Genomic DNA, 24,728 nt, shown 5'->3' on the forward strand with positions numbered 1-24,728 from the left:
CTCCCCTTTTCTTCTCTGTGAGAAAGCAGGTGCGTCTCCTTGCTGACTGCTCTGAGATGCTGAGATGCTCCCACCAGGAACAGTCCTGCTGTCATCCTTTTAGTGTGCAGCGCAGCCATTGAGGAACATTATGAGGCGAGGTGGGCTGCTGTGGCAATAATAACCTTCTGCAGCTTTTTGTGTCTTATATCCCACATGGAGCCATTGCCTCCCAAACATCTCTGCTACTTATGTGAGAAGTTGGACAACTGGATATGTATTTGCTTCAGCAGACCCAAAGTCTATAAAAAAGAGGTTGGGAGAACTCTGCCTTTTTCCATCTCGGATCTGATTAGAAAGCATAGCCTTTAGAACTAGCACAGAGAAAACTGGGAAGCATTTTCCAAAGTCAAAACAAATGATTAAATCAGAAGGAATAGAGAATCACCTTTCAGTTATGAGCAGATCTGTGCCTTGTCTACAACCATACCTACTGTGATATTAAATAAGAGGTGGATGGCTTTCCTTATTTCACAGGAAGGGAAATATAATAAGACGGGCCAGGACTTGTTTGATATGGAAGTTCACATCCTTTCCAATTAGGAGGCAAACTTTATTTCCCAAGCTGCCACGAGGAGAAATATTTTCCAGAGATTCAGTAAGCCCTGCTGCAGAACTGAATATTCTGTTTAAAATGAAAACCCCAGCAGCTCCGTTGCTTCTGCTCCCACAGCCTCTGCTTTCCTTCTCCCCCCCTCCCCTCCCTCCTGCCCTTCTGCCACCTCTTCTAGAAAAGCAGCTTTGACGGAGCTTCCCAAAGGGGTTGCCGATGGCAGGACCCGGGGAGCCGAACGCCTGCTCTGCCGCAGGCGAGGGGGTTGTTTCTCGGTCACGGCGGGCCGGGCCGGGGCGGCGGGGGACGGCTGGAGCGGGAGCGGTGGGCGGGTCGGGGGGCCGTGGGAGCGGGAGCGATGCGCGGGTCCGGCGGGTCGGGGGGCGGCGTGGGGCGGCTTGAGGGGGAGCGATGCGCGGGTCGGGGGGCCGTGGGAGCGGGAGCGATGCGCGGGTCCGGCGGGTCGGGGGGCGGCGTGGGGCGGCTTGAGGGGGAGCGCTGCGCGGGTCGGGGGACCGTGGGAGCGGGAGCGATGCGCGGGTCCGGCGGCGGGGGCGGCGTGAGCGGGAGGGGTGTGCGGGTCCGCCCCGGCACCCATTGGCTGGGCGGCGGCGGCCCGGGCTCGGTGTGTCCCCATAAAGGTGGCCGGTCCAGCCGCTCGCCCGCCCGCCCGCCGCCGCCCCGCCATGCCCCCGCCGCCGCCCGCCCTGCCCTGGCTGCTGGCCGCCTGCTGCCTCTGCGCCCTCCCGCGGGGCTCAGGTACGTCCCGCCCCCAGCACGGGGAGGGTGGGGGACACACACACACTCACACACAAGCGAACCCCCAAACCTTGGAAAGGGTCGCCTCCCCTCCAGGGGGGCCGGCGGGGCTGGGCTTCGCGGCGCCCCGCTGCATCTCGGCACAGCCGTGTCCCCCCCGCTGTGTCCCCACAGGGTTCCCCCAGCCTTTCTGGCGCTCCAGGGACGGCGTGGACCTGCCCAAAAGCCAGGTATGTCCCCTTTGCTTTCCCCTCCAGCCACTCGGAAAGCGGGGCGCGGTGGAGGTGTGGGGCAGAGCCGGTCCAGCCCGGGGCTGGCCGCAGGAGGTGGGAAACGGGCCAGGAAAATGAGGTAGGAAATTGACAACCGACTGGAATTGTGCTGTGGAATCCCCGGGGTGGGTGGTAAAGAGGGTAGGGAGGCTGAAGCCCTTTGCTGCGTGGGGAGGTGGATGGGACAGGAACGGGCAGGGATGTGATCCAGAATAGGATACCGGGGTCAGCAAACGCCAGGCGGGCTAATAACCAGCCAGTCCTGGCTCCCTGCGCTCAAATGCAGGTCCCAAGGTGTGAAAGCCCCGCTGTTAATGTCTGATCTTTACTTTTCAAAGCAACTGGCGCTGTGTTTCAGTCAGTGGATGGAACTGTCTAATCAACCCCAGGTAAACTGACTTTGGTAATCTGTTTGATCTGCTGGGACTCTCTTTCAGCCGTACTAATTGCTGCATGTAACCCTCAGCATCGGTGGCTGCAGGTGGCAGAGCCTCCTCCAGCAAGCCGGCGGCTCTGGAGAGCAGAGCAAGTTTCCTGGTGTATGCGCTCTCCTCCCTGCAGAGCTAACTCGGTCCTAGACAAATGAAAAAATGTGCTTTTCTTCCCATCACAGTGGTAGCACTGAAGCAAGAAGCGCTGGTCGGTGCAATGGGGTGCAATGGAAGGGTCCTGCCTGGTCCCGGCTCTGCGGTGGTGGGTGGATGGCGCTCAGAGGAGCGGGGAGCGAGGGGGAGGTTTCACAGCTCTCTTCTGCTGTGGTGTCTGCCCCAGAGCTTGCAAATACTTTAGACTACTGAGTAACTTTGAAAGACTGGCCTCACTGCATTTTACACTGAGCCCAGGGGTCATTTTCATTTTCAAAGCGGAGAGAAAATCTTTGTAGGATCAGCAATTACCTGGAAATTTTCAGCATTTTGTGCTGATTTTTTTTTTGAAATCTTTCAGTTCTGTAAACCAAGACTGGTGGAAAATAGTTCCCAGAGCCAGTTGTTCAGGTGTCTTCCATTTTACTTCCTTTGGAGCTGTAGTTATTTCTTGTCTAATGTGGTTGCATACATCAGCAAATCCTTGTCTTGTGGCACTGAGTATGGGACAATGTATTTTGGTATATGGCTAAAGATTATAGACTGAAATGCTTATAGGTGAGATTGAGTGTAGATTAAATACGCCAAAATCCAAACCTATTTGTAGAACACTTAGCAGATGTATTTTAAACAGAAGAGGCAGATTTAGGTCTCTTTGTAGCACAAGACTGTATTGTCGTCATTAGTAGTATCGTGTGTATTGTCCTCATGCATAATACTAGTATTTCAGCTCATAGTAGCTTCACTAAGTCTCGCCCTGCTCTGAGTTGTTTCAGTGGAACCGTGTTCAATTTACGTTGCGCTGGGATCAGAATCAAGCCTGTTCTCTGTCAAACTGTGTACTCCACATCCTCTCACTAAATGTATTAAAGTACTGTTTGGCTTTGCAGATCTCCAGCACTGTTTTGGATCTTTGTTATTCCATATTCAACAGCATGCATACAAATGAGGTAAGGTGTAATTGCTTCTTTTACTTCAAAGCATCCCCTCCCTCCTTAAGCTTAAAAAACAGCCCCTCCAAAAACAACTTTTTGACGTTTCTCTCCAAACAGTAATGTATAATCTAATATCATGGTTAGGAGATGTAGGAGAGTATATAAAATGTTTTTTATTTATCCTTAGTAGTTTGCCTGTAATTCTTAACTCCATTAAATTATATATCAAACTGCTGTTTTTTCACCAATTCAGAGCTCAAGAACCAAAACATCAGCTTACAGATGAGGGTCACTATTTTAACCTGACCCTCACTTTTGAATAATAGAGCATTAAATATGCTAAAAATATATGCAACTTTGGATCAACAGCATCCTGAATGGATCATGCTGAACATGGAGGCATATGAGTTGCTTTATTGATTTTAATACTCTACCTGAGCTTGTTTTTTTGTATATCTGAGTCAGATCCAAAAGATTAAGTTGAGGCGTTATTGAGTATAGCTCTTCCTCATTGGTGCAGTCATATTAGGACCTAGCTCAATGTCAGTTCTGCTTTATATCACTTTTTGTTTTTATTATCACCAGTTTATTAAGAGCCTTTCCCATAATATTCACTCAGCCCCTGGGTATATTAAAAAGGCCAATTTACTTGTGGAGTTTGTGTCCTCTGTTTTTTGAAATCATGAGTAGAAGCTTCAAGACAGTAATAGAATGTATTTTGACATGTATTTCAGTATCTCTTCCTGCCAGTGTCTTTAGCTTATTATAATTCCAAGCATGCTTTCCTAAAGCTGCCATGAAACTCTACACTACAGAAGCTGAGTGTATAAAAAATACTAGCATTTCAGTTTTAAACGTCTAATAAATGTTTGGAGTGCAGTATTGATTCCTATACTTCTGCAGTTTAGCTAATGAGGGGAGAATCATCAGGTAACTTTGAATGGAGCTCTATTCCTGGTTACTACTTCAGTTACTAACTTTGCAAAAAAAAGTCACTCTCTGTTAAGCGTCCTCAAGATTGGGAGCCGGATCTCATACAATATCCTTTCAAGAGACACGACTACTATCAGCTACATATCTGCAATATGATTTCTCACTGTGGTCTGATTAAGTGGTAGATCAAATCTAAATGTGAGATATAGAAAAAAGAGCTATGCAAAAAGTATAGATTTTTTTACCCATCTGGTCAAATCTCTTATGAAGTTGTACTTTCTTAGCCCATGAGGAATCTTGAGAAGACTGTGAACACGGGTCTATATGTAGTACACTCAATGAAACAGTTACAAAATCCTACTGATTTGAGCTGGACTTTAGCTTTCTGCATGATCCCATATTTGTGTGAATTTCTAAAAACATTTTTGATTCAGTCACAGTTATAGATTGTGTAGAGAAGGTAGACGGGGTTTCAAGAGAAGGAGTGATACCTCTGGACTAAGGCAAAGTCAATGGCAGTTTTAGAATTAATGGGACTTGAACTCCATCTGGGGAACTTAAAATCATTTGGGAGAGCTAACAGACTATTTGGTTTCAATGTCTGATCTTTGGGTAAATTTTGGAGGTGGCACTTTCAAAGGAATCAAAAAGGACTAAATATCTAAACCCAGCAACATCACAATCACCTCTATAAGAATTTGAAATTTCCATCCTAAAGTCAAGCCAACACACTGATTAGAAGCTCTGTTTTTACCATGTTTTTTCCGCAGAGTAAACTTTAATCTGTTATAAATTAGCTAGGATATTTGAAACTGCAGGGTAAGTCATGGCTCAGTCTATCTTTGATAGATATGTAGTAACCATCTTGGAACAAAACTAGTGTTCACAGTATCTCTTTGTTGTAGTCTCCTCGTTTGCATCCTTTAAAGCACCTTGATCAAGCAAGCACTTTTTTCTTCCACAGCATTTCATAGCCCTGTAAGTTGATGCCAGTTGCTCTATAAATCATTGCCTTGATGCCTGAACCAAGAAGAGTTTAACACGAAGAAATCCTCATCTCATACCCTGAATCTTGATTCCCTCTTGTATCTTTTGTCTTTTTAAATGCCTCCTCTCCAGTTTCCCATCCACATGCTTTTCCTGTGTTCTCTTCCCCTGTCTTCACATCCTTGCTCATTAGATGTGCTGGTTTTTCAAGCCCGCCCCAGGTAACTAAACCCGTTCACTGATGTAACCGTGGCTGCGGCACACAGAGCTGTCCCCAGCCGGGATCAGGCAGCCATGCCGTGGGCAGGAGGGCTCCCACACCAGAGGTACCAGACTGCAGGTTCAGAGCTTTGATAGACTGCGAGCTCAGTCCGCTCCCATGAAGTCACAGGGAAGTTTCTATTCCTTGATGTAAGGCCGAGTAGAAAAATGAGCAACTTCCTGAAGCGTAAAGGGTGCAGAGGAAAGCTTAAAACCAGCAATCATGCTTGGGTTAAAACCAAGGGCAGTCTGAAAGGTGGAGAGCAGCCACATTTTAACAAGGTAAGAGCTATCAGTACAATTCAAGCCTGAGGAATGGAGCTGCTGCATCCACTCCATCTACTCTGCTTCACCTCCCAGAGCGCGGCTGCGCTTTGCCGTACTGCGAGGGAGGCGTGTTGAATGATGGTAACAAAGCCCTGATTTAAAATCAATCTTTAAAAAGATTCGTTTGCTACTGTTCTTATGTCTGTCTGTGGCACGTAATACCCTCTCCCTTCTCGCATGGGGTGAAGATGGAGTATTATCAGTGATGGAGGATTACTGTAAAAAAACCAAAGAAATGACAGCATCTTGATTAACTTGCCCTGTCCACTTGCAGGAATCACAGATTGCTGCTGCGAAGTTTACAAAGAAGGTATGTAAAGGTGAAGACAAGCGAGTAGGAACAGACAGGGAAGGATGGCCCTTTCCCTATACCTTTTGCTGTTTGTTTTTTTTTTTTTGAAGTCAGCTTGGTTTTTTTTCAGTGGTTGGGAAGTGAGCTGTGCTGACCCTGCTTCTGCAAAGCAATCCACCATGTGTAAAGTTTTTATACATTTTTTTTATTAAAGCCTGTGAATCTTTAATTATGGCAATTTACTATATTTACACTAGACAGAATGGATTGTTCTTGACAATGCCCTTTGGGTATTAATTTTTAATCAGCGTTCCAGATGAATGGGCATTGGGGACTATCAACATCTTGTTGTTTGCATGCTGCTGAAAAAGGCCCTGAATTATTGATTTTCTGATGGAATGACACTGAAACTTGTCAACAGATCTACGGAACTGAGTTTAAAGTATTTTGTTATTGTTTGTGTTGTTTTCTATTTGTTTTTTTTTTTTACAGGATAGTCATGGGACTCTGGGACGGCCTTTTTTCCTTTTCAGGGTATCTGAATTTTACTTTTTAAAGATTCTGAATCACAGACAGTGTTGTATATCCATAGGCAAGCAGCTGTTTCCCTTCACAAATTCTTACTGCACTGGTTTTGAGTAGAGGCCAAATATCCCTTGCTTGAAAGCATAGGGAGCCAGTTGCTTAAAAAGCTCTGGTTAAACTAAAACACAACAAGATAATGAGATCTAGGGTACTAACGGATTAAACACTTTTTTATTTGAAGACGTGACTCTGCAAATGTTTTTATCTTGAGCCAAATCATCCAAAGACAAAAGTAGTATGTGGCTTGTATCTCTAAGACTGCTGAGGTGCACTGGTACTAAATTTACTGGATAAAACAAGTTTGTGAGCTGAATGTCCACTTGATCTGAAAGGTCTGGGCAGTAAGTGATGGCACACTGCACAACAGGGTGAAAACCCAAAGCAAAATTATGGACACCATCATCACTTCTCTCATGTTTTTCACCCATTGGCTTGCTGAACTGTGGCACAGTCTAATGTAGAATATGCTGGTTTAGACACACTCTGTGATTAACAACAAAGTAGTTTTTAGGAATATTTTCAACACATCATTAAAAAAAAAAAGTTATAAAGTAGGTCGTAGCAGGTAACCAGACTCCCAATTCAGCTGTCATTTACATTTCATCTTACTTAAAGTGTGTCCAGCCAGGTACTTTCAGTGCTGGTATTTATATGCTCTTTCTGAGGCATCTACATAGTACCCCAGTGAATTGGGACCAAGACCCTTAATATTTAAATAATTAAAGCCAGACTGTTTAGCTGTTTGGGCAGAGGCTGAATGAATATTTTTCAGATTCAAAGGCAAAACCCACCCTGCATGGATCCCCTGAGTTGTCCCTTTAAAGGAAATCTTACTGCAGCCTTCTTATGTACTCTGTCTGCATGGTGGGAGATGTATTTTGCTGTGCTTATAAATATGGCATCTAATACTTCTGCACAACCGTCTAATTACTATATTTTTCAGCCTCGAAATGGAAGAACTATCGAAGGCAGTGGTAAGTAGGCATCCAAAAGTGACAAGAATTTGTTCAGTTTTTTTCAATAATGATGATCCTCATGACAGAAGGAATTACTGAGAAGTAGTACAAACCTAGATACCCAGGTGGACGTTTCATATGGTCACTAGGAGGGGAGGTGTCTGGGCAGAAATGAGTATTTTTTTAATGCTCAGAGACTTACAGTGTACTCTCTTGAAAAAAGGATTGTTTCTTTCTCCCTTTAAGGTTGAGTAAGGAGGAACTTTCATCCTCTGCAAAATGATAGAAATGCTACAGAGATTATAAAGGTTAAAAACAGGGTGTAAATTGTACTTGGAACACAAAAGCTGGTCTCCTCTCTTTTCCAAGAGACCTTCAGTCTAATACAGATCTCTGCATGCAGGTGGGAGTCATCTTCACATGAGAATTAGGACCTGTTTTGGGGTAAACATTACCTAGAAAGAGCAGGGGTGGGGATGTAAGGAAGGAAGACAGTGAGATCTAATAATATTACCTAGCACTTGCATATCCATCTTTGAAAGTGTCTATTAAAGGTCTTAGTGAGCTCTAATGGGAAATAGACAATGGTTTTGTGTCCCCTCTTTCAGTCTCTCTTCTTCTGGTCTTTTACCCCACAATAATTGATCAACATTTTCTGCTTGTAAGCAGAATATAAGAATTACTTCCAGCTGTAGACTGAAAGGGTTGGGGTTTTTTTGGGACAGGACAGAAGGATGGGAAAGAAAAACAGCAAAGAAAATGCAAGCAAAGAATACCTTTTCTGTATACTCAGGATTAAACCATTTTGGAAAGAAAGGAACCAAAGACTTGGGACAGTGTTGTAGAGCAGCATCGTTACTTGCTTGCTCTATTCTTAGGCACAGCCCTGGGCATCCTTAGCTTCTCAGGGATGAAAGGAAGACAAGGAGCTAGATGGATCTCTGGTTTGAGCCAGTGCAGCTGGTCTTGTGTTGTTAGGTACACACAAGTGTGCAGGAAATGTTTCATAGCTATGAAACCTGTAGGGACAGGTAGTGCTGCCCAGAACTGTTTAGAAAAACTGGAAGCATGAGCTGACAACCACTAAAATAAGCCAAACTGAGAGAGAGTCCCTATTGCTTTTGGGCAAAACAGTTCAAAAACAATTAGAGAAAACTTGCTTCACAGTACTCTGCTAGCAGAATTGCTATCCTATCCAACAGATCCCATTAAATGGCTAGAGTAGAAGCCACTGCTCTATAACGATGCCCTAGCCTTATATATAGCAGTAAATCTTACCCTCAGCCAACCCGGCTGCAAGATGCATGCCATGTCTCCACACCCTGAAAGAAGGACCGTGGAGTTAAGACACGGTAGAAAGAGAATTGTGTGAGGAGGGAGGATTCATGTTTGAATACAAATAACAGACCTGGGCACTTATCTAAACTTCCAAACTCTCATCCCTCTTAATCTTCTGGTGCTAGAATTTGAAGCTATTTCATTTCTAACTTTGGGAAGGACCAGACATACGAAACTGAATGCGAAGTCATATTCAGATCAACATCTCAACATAAAATATGATACTGTCTTAATTTGTTTCAGAGTACCACGGAATATGAAGGTCATGGGTCAATTTACCAGCTTGATGACTTGGTTTATGCAAAGAAAAGAGACTTCCCATTGCACTGGTCATCTGTTATGTGACTCAGTTGTCTGGAATTTGCTGTTCCATGTAATAAACTTGCAATGATTAATTCTTCTTCTTGTCCTTTTTTTGTTGAAGCAGGTACTAGATTTTACTGGGTTGTAGTGTAACATTGCCTGTATCCAACTGTAATCAAAGGAAATCAATCATCTGAATATTCTTTTCAAACCCATCGGTGCATTTTGTATTTATAACAGCTTTTTTAATAGGGTCATGAATGATAAGCTTGCCCTTTTGACTAGATCAATATATTTCCCCAACACTTCAGTATATGCATCCCTAACAGATATTATAAGATAATAAGATATTAAAATCTCATGGTCATTTTAATGATTTAATTCTTATTTTGCATAACTAAGGAGTCGAGTATGATAACTGATGAATCCAAAGCACTATGAAAGAAGTGAAACAAGTACTGTCATTATACACAGGCACTATTTGATCAGATGATGTACTTTTTTCAGCCTTGCCTTACTGGCTCTCATAAAGCACAAACGAGTCACTTACGAGAGATATTCTGAACATCTGCCCTTTTTACTGAAATCATGCATTTAAACCCGTGGTGCAGCCAATTGCACTTACACTGTATGGAGTGGGGTGATGTGTTTCAGTAGGTGGGGACATTTATGGGCAGAAAACTGAAAGTACTAAGCAGTTATTTCCTTAGGAAGAAAAGGGCATAATAAAAGCCAGGGTCTGGGGATACACACCAGGTTGGGATTCCTCAACACAGTACTGGCTTCCTCAAGCCCTTCCTTGGCTACTCAGTTCTAGTACCATGGCATGGTACCATCTCAGTTATGCTGTCACAGCCACATGTGAACTGGATTTGGGAATTGTTCTATGTTGAAAAAAAACCCCAAAACAACAACAAAACTGAAAAACCTGTAGGGGGGGAGGGTTGGAGTTTTTGACTGGATTTGGGCTGTATTAACAGAATTTTGGCTGGTAGATAGAGGGAAGTAATGAGTTATTTGGCAATTGTTAGACCACATCTAGGGTAGAGTGTCCAGGTTTTGGCTGCACAATTCAGGAAGGTTGTGGACAAACGAGATAGCTCATGGAGGGAATCCAAGGTGGTGGGGACTGGAGCACTTGCCCTGGGAGGAGATGCAGGGCCAACTGGACTGGTTCAGCCTGGGGGAGGGATGCCTTCAGGGGCACTTAACAGTCCCTCCAGTGCCTATGTGGGGTCATCAAGTAGACAGACAGGCTTCTCACAGTGTGGAGTGGGAGGACAAGTAACAACAGGCATAAACTGAAGCAAGAGAGGTTGAGACATCCAGGCAGTGCGACAGGTCATCCGGAGAGGTCGTGTTGTCCAGTCCTTGGAGGTTTTCAAGACCAGAATCGACAAAACCTGGACTGAATTCCTGTTTGGGACCAGAATAGAGACCTCCAGAGGTCCCTACCAGCCTCAGTTATTCTGTGACATGAGTACAATTTCATGCTACATATTTCAGCCTCTAGCAGGGTCAAGTCTAGATGAACTGTAGCTTTTATGCCTCCACCTGAGCAGAGAGTGCTGGTGGGGTGGGGAGTCCTCAGGGAGGCTACTCAGGGCTATTAAGGCCTATTTTTGCCCTTATGGCACATGGAAAGACTACCAAAGGGATGCCAACTCCTCCGGCTCCTCAAGTATTTGGAGGCAGCTGGGATGCCTCTCTGGAGGAAACAGCTAAGCCAAATGCAAGTGATGGGGATGTATTGGGGCTGTGCAGAGCATCTGGAAGATCGATCAAGACTGATTTTGGAGCCCTTCTGAGCATGTTGCAGATCAAGCAAAACTTGATCAGAAATAAGACTATATTGCTTTAAGAATACAATTGTTTTGAGCTGGCTGGACAGAGGAAAAAAAAACCCCATTGTGTGTGTCTGTGAAGGTCAGGCTGGAAAACCACCTGGAGAAGTGTGTGTAGAATGATGTGGCTGAAAACAGTCGCATTCCGTGAGAATGAGAGTGCTCACACTGTTTGGCAAAACAGGTCAGAAACTAGGTCTATATATATAGCTTTGTGTATGTGAATAAAGTGCGCTTGTGCTTCTGCTTTTGCTGCTGCTTCTGCCTCTGCTTATTGCATACAATTTAGAGGGGAGATTTAGATTAGATATTATGAGGAAATTCTTTACTCTGAGGGTGGCAAAGCACTGGAACAGGTTGTCCAGGGAAGTTGTGGATGCCCCATCCCTGGAAGTGTTCAAGGCCAGGCTGGATGGGGCTTTGAGCAACCTGCTCTGGTGGGAGGTGTCCCTGCCCATGGCAGGGGGTTGGAACTCGATGATCTTTAAGGTCCCTTCCAACTCTAACCATTCTATGATTCTATGAATTGCGTCCTGATCAATCATTGCCGTAGGGATGCACCATGGTAATGCAAATAAATATGAGGTAATGATACAAAAGCACAGCAATGGCACTTCTGGCCTGTTTCATCTCAGAGGCCAAAGCTGTATGCTATCAAGTTTTGCTCAGTTCGGCATAAATATTTGTACTGGTTTTGGCTGGGATAGAGTTGATTTTCTTCATAGCAGATTGTATGGTGCTGTGTTTCAGATCTGTGACCAAAACACTATTGATAACACAGGGCTGTTGCTGAGTGGTGCTCCCACAGCCTCAAGGCCTTTTCTGTTTCTCGCCCCACCAGTGAGCAGGCTGGGGCTGCATAAGAAGCTGGAAGGGGACATAGCCAGGACAGCTGATCCCAACTGAGCAGAGGGATATTCCATGCCATATGACATTGTGCTCAGCAATAAAAGCTGGGGAAAGAAGGAGAAATGGGGGAAGTTTGGAGTGATGGCATTTGTCTTCTCAAGTCACTGTTAAGCATGATGGACCCCAGCTTTCCTGGAGATGGCTGAACACCTGCCTGCCGATGGGAAGCAGGGAATTAATTCCTTGTTCTGCTTTGCTTTACTTATTAAACCGTCTGTATCTCAACACACAAGTTTTCTCACTTTTACCCTTCCAGTTCTCTCCCCCGTTCCACCAGAGGGGAGTGAGTGAGCAGCTGCGTGGGGTTGAGCTGCCGGCTGGGTTTAACCCACAGCAATACTGTACCACATGCTGTGCTCTCATGATCAGTGGTGGCTTCCTCCACCCACAGCAGGTTTCAAGAGTAACATCTATGCGGGCTTTGAAACTGGTTAAATAAGACTGATAAATAGGTGGTAATTTTCAGGTGAGGAACTAGCTTAGGTTCCTCAGCCATGTTTCTGTAGTAACTGTGACTCCTCCTTAAAATGGACAGGAGAGCTCTTGTTCACTGCTTGGTGAAAAACCTTTGCTCCCTGGAGCAACACAAACATCACCTGTGGAACAGGAGAGATTAATAATATTGAAATTTAAAGGTCATCCCTGGCCTGAAACTCTTTCTGAACATCCTATTGCAAAACCCACAGCAGAAACTGAGGAGCGCAGACACAGATGACAAAAACAATTAGAAGCGCAGAAAAATTTATGCGAGAAAAAGAAGTGAAAGCTCAGTTCCCATTGTCAGCAGGAGATAAAAGAAATAGAGAGTGACATGATGAGGTATACAAAGTATTGAGTGTGTTTAGAAGAGTAAATCTGATGCTTATCCATCCTCTTGTAATAAAAAGGTGCAAGGAGGGAGTCTAAATTACACTGAGAGGCAATACATATAAGCTGCAAAAGGGGAATTTTTCTTCTAACAATCAACCCCTGAAACCAGTTGCCACAGCTTGGGGCAAGTGGTTAGAGACAAAGGCATGTGTGTTCAGGAGAACACACCTTCATGCCACCTAACTTGCCTCAAAAATCACTTTAAGCTGGCCCAGGACCTCTTGCCTTAAAAGCCTGGCCTGCTGGAGCTGGTGTAGCCAAGCATTGCTCAGCAGAGCGCACAGCAAGGGACCTGGAATTGTGCCCCCCAGCCTCACGATGTGCTGCTCACCGAACAGCCAGAGCATGAAGCACGAGAGAAAAAACATCTTGGTGCTTTACTTCACTTTCTCTGGTCCCTTTGTGCTCCGGTGCCTCGGGCAGCTTCACTCCCTTCTCGGCTCCCACAGGGAAGAGCACACTTACTAAATCTCCAGGTGATGGCAAGCTGGGAGGGACGGCAAGTGCTGGAGGACAGAGTCAGCATTCAGAATGGTCTTGGCAAAGATACATCTGGAAAAAATATGTAGAGCTCGCTGAGGCTGAAAGGGAGGTATCATACCTTTGCAGCTCAAACCAGTATCAAACCAGTTGCAGCTCTGCAGCAAAGGGGAGCTGCAAACTGTAGACACTCAAATATCACAGTCTTGGGGAGAACACAAAAATATGATGTGGAATGAATAAGAAGCTGTAGAGAATCTGACATGGGAGGTATTGCAGTAGGGACTGTAGGGAAGACCACGTACAGAGTAGCACTGGAGAAGAAAGAGGAGAACCAACAGCAGAGAGTGCAGCAGAGAGGAAAGGCAGAGGTTAAGGGAAGTTGGGACCCTGAATGAAGTTGAAGTTGGTTTGCAAGAAGGAAAGTTTGAAAAGGAGAATGATAAAATGCTTAATTTTAAGCTTACCACTCCTGGCAGTATCTGCCATGCCCAATGGACAGATACTGCCAGGAGATGTAAGCTTCAAATGAATAAAGATTCACATTGAGTCTGACAATCTGAATGAAGCACTGACTGATAGGCAGAGTTATCTTTTCTTGGTCCTAAAAATTCTCTGACACCTTACACCTCACTTGGACTCTAAGTTACAAAAGTCCCAGCTCTGAAATAACTGCAAGCAGCTTTTTCTCGGTGTTACATCATGGTGCAATGTTTATTCCTAATTATGTTTTATTTAAAGAAAGATTAGAGAGCTGGGGTTGTTCAGCCTAGAGAAGAGAAGGCTCCGGGGAGACCTTATAGCAGCCTTCCAATATCTGAAGGGAGCCTACAGGAGAGCTGGAGAGGGACTCTTTGTCAGGAAGTGTAGTGACAGGACAAGGGGTAATGGTTTTAAATTGGAAGAGGGGAGATTTAGATTAGATACCAGAAAGAAATTCTTTACTGTGAGGGTGGTGAGGCACTGGAACAGGTTGCCCAGGGAAGGTGTGGATGCCCCATCCCTGGAAGTGTTCAAGGCCAGGCTGGATGGGGCTTTGAGCAACCTGGTCTAGTGGGAGGTGTCCTTGCCCATGGCAGGGGGGTTGGAACTCGATGATCTTTAAGGTCCCTTCCAACTCCAACCATTGTATGATAGTATGATTATTTTGCTGAATATCTAGCATACTTCAGATAGAAATTTCTCTTGGTGCTTCTGGAGAAGTGGAAGATTTGGTCCTGGAGAGCCCAGCACTTACACTTTACACACTTTTATCTCTTGATAACACTTGTCACACTAACAGCTATGACAAGTGGCACCTAACTCCCAGAGCTGTACATGCCCGGAGCTGCAGGGCAGCCCTGGGAAGGACATGGTTTTTGCTTCTGGAAGACTTGCGTAAAATGAGAGAAAACATGCCAGCATGTTAAAGGAAACATATGTGTCACTGAAAAAATGGAAAAGCGCGTTTGTGACCTGCAAACTCAGACTGCACACAAACTGGAGCTCTTCGAAAACGCGATGAGAGGATTTAAGTGACTGACAGTGAAGACTGAAAACAGCCAGTGAGATAACTGCCATGTATGCATGACATGAAATACCACCTAGGAACTAAAACCACACCAGCTGACTGCTTGTCTTATCTTCACAATTCTCAGTAGGTAATGGGACAGAAGTAGCTGCAGAAATTCCAAATCTACCTGCTGGAGATTTAAAACCATTTGCTTAACATAGCCAGTTGGGCAGATGACAGGCAGTCACTTGACAGGCCGGCCAAAAGCTGCCAGAGCCCTGTTCCAGCTTTCCTAGTGCAGGTGAAGCTGCCGAATGAACTGCAGCTACAAGATGGATATGCTTATTGGTCTAAACACAGCCATAAACTGATGATTTCTTTGCTAGGATCTTAGAGTCGAGCAGCGACTGGCAGCTGAAACAGATGCTGATGTGGAGATCGGTCTGAGGACTTGTCTGTTCCAGACAGCTCACACATTGCAATTGCCACCTCTCTACCTTATTAAACATTTTAAAAGCATGTTTTTGACCAGTTTGGACTGCATAAACTGTCTTAATCTATACATCAATGACCCTGACAGATTTCTGCACTGAACAACTAGAAGTAGCTGCCAAGTCTTCTTCTCCAGTCATTTCTGGATCTGCTTTTTCCACAGTGCAGGAACAAAAATGTGACTGATCTCATAGCTGGTTATGATTCACCATCTAAAATTTTGACATTTCTCTGGGGCAAAGAGCCTTGTACACCAAATATCACCTATGTATTAGCCTTAAACCTGCTGAGAGATCAATAGAAAAGGTGTGAAGGAGAACATAGGGCAAACTTGAAGGAAAAAAGTTTTTAATATCTTTAGCACAAAGCCTCTGCAGCCAGAGGATTCTATACAGCAATTCAGGTCATGCCTCCTGAATTACTGCGGGGGGGGGGATGCACGCACATAAACACATGCTTCTGGAGTACAGCTATCTAAACATCAGTCAGCAAAAGACCTAAACATGGACTAAAACCGTCCAACAGAAACGGCAAAAATGCAGAACACACGTAACTGATCTCAGAGCACAAAGGACAAAGGTCACACAATCATGTGTGACCCATCAGAAAAGTAACAAAATCCAGGAGCCTCATTCAGCGTAGGACCGGGCTCATACTTCCTCTCGTGACTCCAGAGTGCAAGAAGGCGGCGCAGCCACCCACCCTGCTGAGCAGCGTGGCCTCTCCAGGGACCACACCAGAGACTCTGCTACATAAATAAACACCAAAAATAGCCGTTGATTATAACTTGGTAGTCTTATACCACATCTTTTCCTTCATTTCCACAGCTGTGTATAGTCTGTAGAGTTCCACAGACTGTGTATAATTTAAAATAACCCAAAGTCACTATTTTGTGACTTGCAATGGAACCCGCACTTGACTCCCAGGAGGAGGAGGGTGTTTAGCGTTGCAATCTTGGGACCGGTCAGCAGAGGGCAACGCCAATATGAAATTTGTGATGCTGGAAGCGGAGGCAGGCTGGGTCCCACCCGGCTCTGCCGAGACGCGGCCGCTGGTGCCCTGTGCTTGATTTGCTCCTGACTCGGGTAAGGAATGAGTTCAGACTTTGTACTCACCTGGACAAAGCTCACCGGGGCTGTAACTTAGGATGACTCCTCTCCTTACAAAGAAAGCGAAGGTGACAGGAGATGGCAAGCTCACAAACACACAAATCTCAGCGCGGAGTGAACTGCAGGCACTCTGCCCAACTGGGACATCCATCAACAGCATCAGTCCTCTAGGCTGGCAGAAGAAGAAGAGCTTTTCCAGGCATCATTTCACCTCCATGCTTCCATCTGCCCACAGCTTCATTGAATTGTGGAGTACCGTGTACACACATTTCCTAATGCGTGTTATTGAAAACATCCGTTTTCCTTGACAGACAATTGGACCATTCCACAATTGAGTTAGGAAAGTAACACTACATCAAGATAAACGTGTTTTGCAGCACTGGTAACAAGAGAGGTGCCAGAGGAGCTGTGTTTTGAAATTTTTCATTGCTTTGCTTTACAGCTAAGTCATGTACCAGCCTTGGCTACACATGACTAGACCTAAGCTGAAATCTGTAACATGGGATGTGACAGAACTAGTCATGTGCAAAACTACTATGCAATTAATGTCTTGATTTACCAAAGTAAATGAGCACTTCTGTGATCAACAGAACAAGCAAAGTTATTTCTATCAGATTTGTACTTTGAGGAGGAACTCCTATATTGTATTTAATGAAATACATTATCATTTCATTAGTATAATTTCATGCTGTGGCCCTTATTTCTGTTGGGACATACGTTGGAGCTCTATCTTTTACGGAGCTACCCATTTCCATGTAACTGGTAGGAATCAGCTTGTGGTTTCAGCTCTCCATCATATTTGCCTAGAGCAGCTCAGCAGATTCAGAAGTCAACAGATGAGGACAGATGGATTAGAAAGTAAATGGTGTGCTGCCATAAATGTTGTTTTCTTAGGAGAAAAGCCAAAAACTGAAGGGAGTAAGGCAGCTGAGTAGGGAGTGCATAAAATGGGAAATTGGATATCTGAGCTCTAGTTCTGGCTCTCTTGATATATAATGGTAACCCTACACTTCACTGAACCACTTAAGGGCATGATTTCCAAACTTACCAAGCACTTTGTTGAACAGGGGCTTACCTGGGGGTATGAAGTTCAGCATGTGCACTACCAAAATGGCATCTTTGCATCTGGCTCAGCTTTGTGAAACAAGGGTATGGTTACTTAGCCTCAAAGTTTTGCTATGATACCCAGTTATTTTCTGTTCAGAAAGAGCTTCAAAATCCTCAAGAGCGTCTATTAATCAACATGGGTAGAACCTTGACCTTCCAAGGAAACCAAATGTTGATGATCTAGATATTTGTCAAAATTTGTTCCCAATCACTATGTCTAGAATAAATAATTATATTAATTACTGTAATAGTCATACTTGTTCCCAGAGTTTACCTTCTAATCAAATGAGAGAATTTATCCTGACATTTAAATTTATCCTCAAATAAAAGCTGTTGTCTTATTACCTTAATGCATCATTATTTCTCAATGTAAGTAGCCCTACTCCAGTAGATGTTTAGGTATTCCTCAGTGTACGTTTTGCAAAACTAGGTGCCAAAGCCCAAGTTCTGTGTTCGTCCCATTTAGACCGATAACACCTCTAATGAAAAAAACCCAAACTTTTCTCCTTGTTCTATCCCCAGGTTTCTGAGTATCTATCATTTCTCCACTGATGTGTTACAAGGCAGCAGTGAAGTATCATAACTGTGTTTGTTTCCTCTTTGGCAACAGATGTTTGATCTCTTGGTGGCCCCTGCCAGGGCTGGTACGAAGCTTAATGAGTTGCATTCACTTTTAACAAGTGCTGTGGAAGGAACGACACGTCTGGAAAATATCAGTGGTCCTGTTGAGTAGGTAATGAGACAGCAGGTATAAACGCACAGCCAGGACGGCTGGAAAGTATCCTGACATTCATCTTGCTTGACAACCTTTATACCATAAACAAAAGAACATCACCCGGTAATTCCTGCCATGAAGGGAATTATTCTTTGTTTTGCTTTATTCTATCAGGAAATGCTACTTCACACAATAAATTTTATGTTCACTTCCTGCTGATATTTATGCTGCTTTTTCCTTCACTGGCTACGTCTCTCACTCTACTTTTACAGCATTTTGATCTCTGTTCTCCCATTTCATAGTTTCTTACCACTTCAACCCCATTTCTCCCAACAACTGCTTCTACTTTAGCCCTTCCTCCTCCGTTTGCCCTGGCACAGAGTGTCCTGGTACGGACAAAGGAGGCAAAGGATATGCTCTGAGGAGGAATATGCTGTGAAGCAGGTACCAGAGCAAGTTTCCTTTCAGAGAAACTGTAGATTGCTAATGTAGTGAAAGTAAGTTAAAACCCCCTGGATGTGGAAGAGTCATTTTACTTTTTCAAAAGTTACAAAAAGGACTATTACAAAAATTTACAGATCCATAAAGGAAACGAGATGGATTACAGAGGGAGGAGGGATTACAGAGGGCGAGTAGACCCCTTCTTAAATTCTTAATAACTTGTGTACTCATTTCTACTGTGGACCAGTACTGAATTTGTAATCTGTGTTAAAAAAGGAAACAGGGTTTCACCAGTTTCTGGATCTTTTGCCATGATTTCAGAGGAAGGAAGACTAGGTCTATCTTAAGAGAGAGCGATCTTCAGAGAGAAGAGTTCCAACATGCAAATCTTTTAATTTCTCAGAAGAATGCTTCAATTGGCAGTATTAAATGACGGTGAAGCACTCAGTTGTTCACAAGGATATTATTCTACCAGGATTTAACATTGCTGCCATTGTCTTGTCGTGGAAGACAGCCCCTTACACCCATCAGGATGGCACAAGGGAAGTCCTCAGCCAGAAGCAGGCCATGATCCACATCTCAGAAGAGTTTCACACCAGTGTATCTCCACCAATATAAACAGATTTAAACCTAAGTCATAGTGAGACTCAGGCCCCTGTGATAACATGTGGAAAGAAGCTACCAGACTGATAAATAGGAAGCATGTTGAGGAAAGTTTCTCAGGTCTGTTACTGAATGGTGTCCCAGCGAGCAGGGTATATGTGTAAGGTACCCTGGACAACTTGGATCCCAGGTACATTATCTGATGTGTTACAATGACCCTGAAAAGAGAGGTCAATAACAGAAAGTAAATCTGAAATAAGTAAAGATGTTAAAACCTGGGGAGGGAGAGGGACCAGGATATGTGACAGATGCTTAATGACATAGCCCTGACAGATTCATGGGTTATGTTTGTGTTGCCTTACAGCAGTGTGAATTCAGCTTGTGAAGTATGATTTAAGCCTCATCAAGGAACTACGTGATGTTTGAATGAATAGAGAAGCTCATAAAAAGATCTGTTTCCTAGTTCAAGCAGCAATCTTCACTGTCTTCTGGCCTTGTCTGAAAGACTCAGCTGTATCTCAGTTTCAAAAGAAAAAGTTGGCCAAGTGCTGTGACAGCTTGACACAGCCCCTCACTGTTTGCTCCTTTGTGTCATTAATTCCAGCTTAGCCAGTGCCCTGGATTCAGCGCATGCTACAAAGGGAAAGAGCCAAGTTTCCCCTCTGACCTAGATGAAGAACAGCTATTTTCAGGTTACTAACTTGCACTTTTCTTACGTTCTACGTTATGCAAGGTAGGCCTGTTCACTCTGCCTTTTATTGCTACGTGGCATGATACCTAGAAGTGCACTCATGGGCTGAGATCACAACTGGACTAAGAAATGGGGAAACAAAGGGAAAACAGAAATGTCAGTGTCCCTTTTGATTTACCTAAACACTGAGTAACAGAGACAGGCTCCCTCTTTCTGTTGCTGGGCTGTCTCTGCGTGGTACCTTTGCTTACCATGAGACCTTAGAATCATAGAATCATCTAGGTTGGAACGGATCTTTAAGATGACCTGGTCCAACCATCAACCTAACACTGCCAAAACCATGACTAAACCATGTCCCTGCGCACCACTTTAGAAGACACACACGTCTTTTAAATACTTCCAGGGATGGTGACTCAAGCACTTCCCTGGGCAGCCTGTTCCAATGCTTGACAACACTTTCAGTGAAGAAATTTTTCCTAATATTCATCCCAAACCTCCCCTCGTGCAACTTGATGCATTGTCCTCCTGTCCTATCTCATGTTACTTGGGAGAAGAGACCGACTCCCACCCCTCTACAACCTCCTTTCAGGTACTTGTAGAGAGCAATAAGGTTTCCCCTCAACGTCCTTTTCTCCAGACTAAAAACCCCAGTTCTCTCAGCTGCTCCTCATAAGACTTGTGCTCCAGACCCCTCATCAGCTTCAGGAGGCAATGCCTTGACAACTGCCTCAGAGGCAGTTCAGAGCCCTAGATTCAACATACGGTGCAGTGCAAGGTGCTGGAATAACACAGCTCCAGGGCAGGCCATGAGCAACAGAGCTTGCTAATGCCTTGGGCTGACAACAGCAAGTCTGAAAGAAAGCATAGCGGCCAAATTGAACCTTAGGCAGCTTCATGAAAGCTTCCTGGATCAGGGGCACGCATAGAAAGAGACCTATATTGTGGTGCTTTTGATGAAAAGAGGTACACCCAGACCAGGGAGATCAGAGCACAGAGATAATGCAGGGTCAGCTTGCACATTTTGCTGGCTGATAGGTTACACATTTCTAAGAGCATGACTGACTCCTCTCCCCAGCTGCCAAGTTATTGCAGGCATAATAACTGTTAAAATGGTTACTAGCTGAGTTTAAGGGAACTTTTCTTTTTTGGGGTAGAACAATTAAGAAACCCCACCATGACACTGCTGGCAAAAACACTCTCACAGATGCTGCACACAGCACTGCAAAGAAAGCTGCACGGGTAGTTGGAGCAAGCTGGAAAGAACACATTTTTCACTCCAATGCTGGAAATGGTCATGTCATTCTCTCCCACGCACTCTCATCGTATAACCCCTTGTTTGGGAGTCTAATGAGCTGCTTGTATAAACAAAGCAATAATTTCCAGTAGTTCTAACACTCAACAGCCTCAAAATAGTCTATGAACATTAGCTAGTTAATAAGCAATTTGCCCCCTGAAGTCAAGGAAGCACATCAGTTGTGACAGAAAGGAAATCTGAGGAAGAGACACACTGAGAAAGAAATGAAGTGGTGGAAACAGGAGCAGAGTCTGACCCAGCTTCTAGGATAGCCTTCACAAACCACATGCTTCACATATTATCAAGGTATTTATTTGAGGCAGAGTAACACACAACCTGATAAAGAACAGGGTTGAGGATAAGCAAGAGGACTAAACATATATTTTATTGTGTATTAAAACTGACAATGGATTTTTTAAATAAAAGATTGAGAGTACCCCATTGAAGCACGCATAATGTTGTAAGCATGTGTATCTTCAAAAGAGAGACAAAAGAGACTTCACAGCTGCAAGAGAGAAACAGAACTGGGAGAATTAATGAGTTCCTCAAAATTATATCTTAACACTGAGGAGTATCTTTTCAGTTGTCTTGAGAATTCACAAAAAAAGCAGGACTGAATGCAGTGGTGGTTCTACATTTAGAAGTGCAACAGAAAAGCCGTAGTAGTGGGCACAGAGACCAGGAGAGCCACAGCAAGGCATATTTCGGGAACCAGTACATCTAGAGGTCAGCTCTAGTTACTAAAGACAGAGCAGAGTTGTATGATAGCCGCTGGGACTCTAGGGGTACTCCTTCCTGGTGGGTCTCCCTGGACCTGTCACTGCCCTGTGCCACCACCTCATTCCAGTATTCCTCCAGTTTGTTTTCATCTATTGAGTTTTGCCAAGAAAGCAAGGGTGAGTCACTGCCAAAGGTGATGTCTCTCCCCTCCTTGCAGTTTAGCAGAGGTGAGCTGCAGACCCCATCGCACCTATGGGGCTCTCAAATGCAACCAAGCATGTCTTCCCAAGTTTGCTGCTTCTGTCGCAATGGGAAGCCTTGAACTTGCCAGCCACCCCGCAGTCATGCTGAAACCTACCTAAACTTTCTGGTAAAGCAAGATGAGTTTAATATAAAATGTATTACATTAGTTACTTGTCATCAAGGACAGAGAGACCAACCAGCACCAAGTTGACAGCTATTTTCCCTCTGACTGGGTCTCAGGCTGAGTTCTGGACCCCGGGCAGCAGCAGCACCTCTTGGCCAGCTTGTCCCAGCACAGGCCATACAGCTCCTCAAGATAGGGGCGAAATCCCTTACACAAGCCAGGGTCAAGCTTTGCTTCCTCTGCAGCAGAGTTGAGACTTGGGGAAAGGCCTCCATTAATTTTCCCTTTTTTGGTAATTTTTCTGTAGGCATAGGGGTTTGCTGAAACCTCCTGTTCCATGGATTATCTCAACTCACATATCTGGTGTGATACAACTTCACTCCAGGCAGAGACCCTTGAAATTCCCACGGGGCTTCACAGTCACAGCCCACACCATGGAGGCACTGGAGACAATCTCTGCTTCAGCAGCTCCAGCCATCATCCCACCCTCAGCCTCTTCTTCCTGTCCCCATGCAAACCCTTGAGTTGTGCCAGCACCACCATGAAAGGCACACACAAGTAGTCTGATGCAAGTTTTGCTTTTTAAAGAGTTTAAGAAAAAAAACTTGACACATGAGCCCAGCAGCAGCTTGGTTTGCAGCAGGTGCCATAAGCAGCTGTATTGACATAGCAGAGGGAATGGTGCAGCATGGCAGGAGCCGCACAAACCCATGCTGCTGCAGGGCACCCATGCTGCGGGCAGCTGGCTCGGACATGGCAGGAGCAAGCCTCTGAGCCAACACAGCATGAAACGTAACCATCAGCCTGATGGGAAACAGGGGACTGTTTTTCTTTAAACACAGCTCATACAGTCAGTGTTGATTGAAACTGCTGTAGAAAAACATGCAGCAGCCCCCTGAGGAGCTGCTCTTGCTTTCCAAGATAGCAGCTCGGAGGGTTGGGGTTTATGGTGCAGGTCAGCACTTCAGCACTGTTTCACCCTGTAGATTTCTAGCCAAAAGTTGCCATGTTTACACAGGTAGCAATGGCTGTTCTTACAGCTGCCCTCAAAGCAATAGTTGTCTACTACCCACACTATAAATCATTTATCTTCAGTGCCTATAGCATCCAGTTATACTGGGACTGACCCAATACCAACATTCTCCTCTCTTTACCTTCTCATAGCATGGCCCCCAGTAGGCATTCGCAGCTTACACACATGCTAGAGGCTTCACATCCAGAAAGTCCTCTGGCTGCAGTCCTGCAATACCTCATTCCTGACTTCTTGCCCTTCATTTGCACTTCCTAGCCTGCCTATACCTTTGGGTGAGCTCTCTGCAGCCCATTCTTCAAAGTCCCAACTCTCACAAGGTCAAAAAAGCTAGTGAGATAATAGAGGCCCACTAGAGAATACAGATTACTGTGCACATAATACAGACTACTATGGGCAGGTATGGGAAACAGAGGCTCCCAAACTTTGAGCTAGTAGGGTCAGCCTTGAAGCAGTTCTCTAAACAGCCTTTTTACTTGGCTGGATTAATATATCTGAAGCTGGTGGACACTACGGTCTTCCTGTTTTGTGTTATGAATAGAATTCACACACCTAATAACACATTTTTACAAAGTTCTTTCTTAAGTTTGAGTGGCAATCTCCTGGTGAAGCTGTTAAACAAAATCTTCCACAGCACAGCAAGGAGATTAATACTAGTGTGTCCACCATAATGTTACAATCCAGAGGACAAATCTAGTAGTGTCTAGGTAGCCTTTCAAGCTGAGCAGGTGGAAGATAAGAGTTTTGGCAGGTCCTGGAAAAGACCACTCCCTAGATTGGCTTTTAACACACAGGTTTCCTTGACCTGGATCCTAATGGAACCAGCCTTAAAGCAGCTAAGAAGATTCTCGGTACCGGAGAGGTAGAAATTATATTTGGATTCATTTTTAAGAAGAGTTTCTAGACGATCTTTAAGGCTCAAGCACTGACAAGTTTTATATACTGTCTGTAGAAGAGTCCTTGGATGGCACTCCATCAATGCAGAAACTCAGAGGACAGTTCCAACATCACCTTTGGACCAAGGTGTGTGGAGTGACACTATGAAGTTACAGCACAGCCCTACCACCATATCCAAGCATTAAAGAAGATAAATTATCAGTTTTACCACCATTATAAGGTAGTGCAGTTTAAGTTTCTCAAACACATCCACTTATCCTGAAAAATTAACTCTGCATGTGATGAGGTCTGGAGTGGTCAGGTGAAGCAGACTCCTATACATACTGAATAAGGAGATTCCAGCTATGCACATGAAGACACAAGCTTTAAAGACCATAGAACAGTTTTCCTTAGACAAGTGCACTGCCAAAGAAAATCTTCTGTTTGGTCCACTAAATATTTTACAGAAGGGAATAAGATGGAAGAGTCCTTTGCACACTTATTTATTCATAGAAGTAGTCTGTTGACTTTTTCATTTTGAAGGACATAGCTAGGGAAGCCTAA

General features: G+C 44.5%; 1 protein-coding gene across 1 annotated transcript; it reads left to right on the forward strand.

Annotated features, from left to right (window-relative positions):
• The first annotated feature begins 1,278 nt into the window (after positions 1-1,278).
• On the forward strand, positions 1,279-18,581 carry NMS (neuromedin S). Its single transcript, XM_074149531.1, has 8 exons — positions 1,279-1,351; positions 1,526-1,581; positions 1,962-2,012; positions 3,098-3,157; positions 5,925-5,960; positions 6,435-6,476; positions 7,471-7,501; positions 18,445-18,581. Exons 1-8 carry the CDS (start codon positions 1,279-1,281, stop codon positions 18,579-18,581), a joined length of 486 nt encoding a protein of 161 aa, XP_074005632.1.
• Positions 18,582-24,728: the final 6,147 nt, after the last annotated feature.

This window comes from Numenius arquata, chromosome 1 (genome assembly GCF_964106895.1).
Source record: "Numenius arquata chromosome 1, bNumArq3.hap1.1, whole genome shotgun sequence".
Taxonomy (NCBI): Eukaryota; Metazoa; Chordata; class Aves; order Charadriiformes; family Scolopacidae; genus Numenius; species Numenius arquata.

What these genes read in the sequence shown, in the direction of transcription:
- NMS (XM_074149531.1), top strand. Translation starts at nt 1,279, where the DNA reads ATGCCCCCGCCGCCGCCCGCCCTGCCCTGGCTGCTGGCCGCCTGCTGC. An exon ending in AACTGTCTAATCAACCCCAG is followed by an intron (nt 2,013 to 3,097) that starts GTAAACTGACTT and finishes TTGGCTTTGCAG; the next exon opens with ATCTCCAGCACTGTTTTGGA. An exon ending in ACAGCATGCATACAAATGAG is followed by an intron (nt 3,158 to 5,924) that starts GTAAGGTGTAAT and finishes GTCCACTTGCAG; the next exon opens with GAATCACAGATTGCTGCTGC.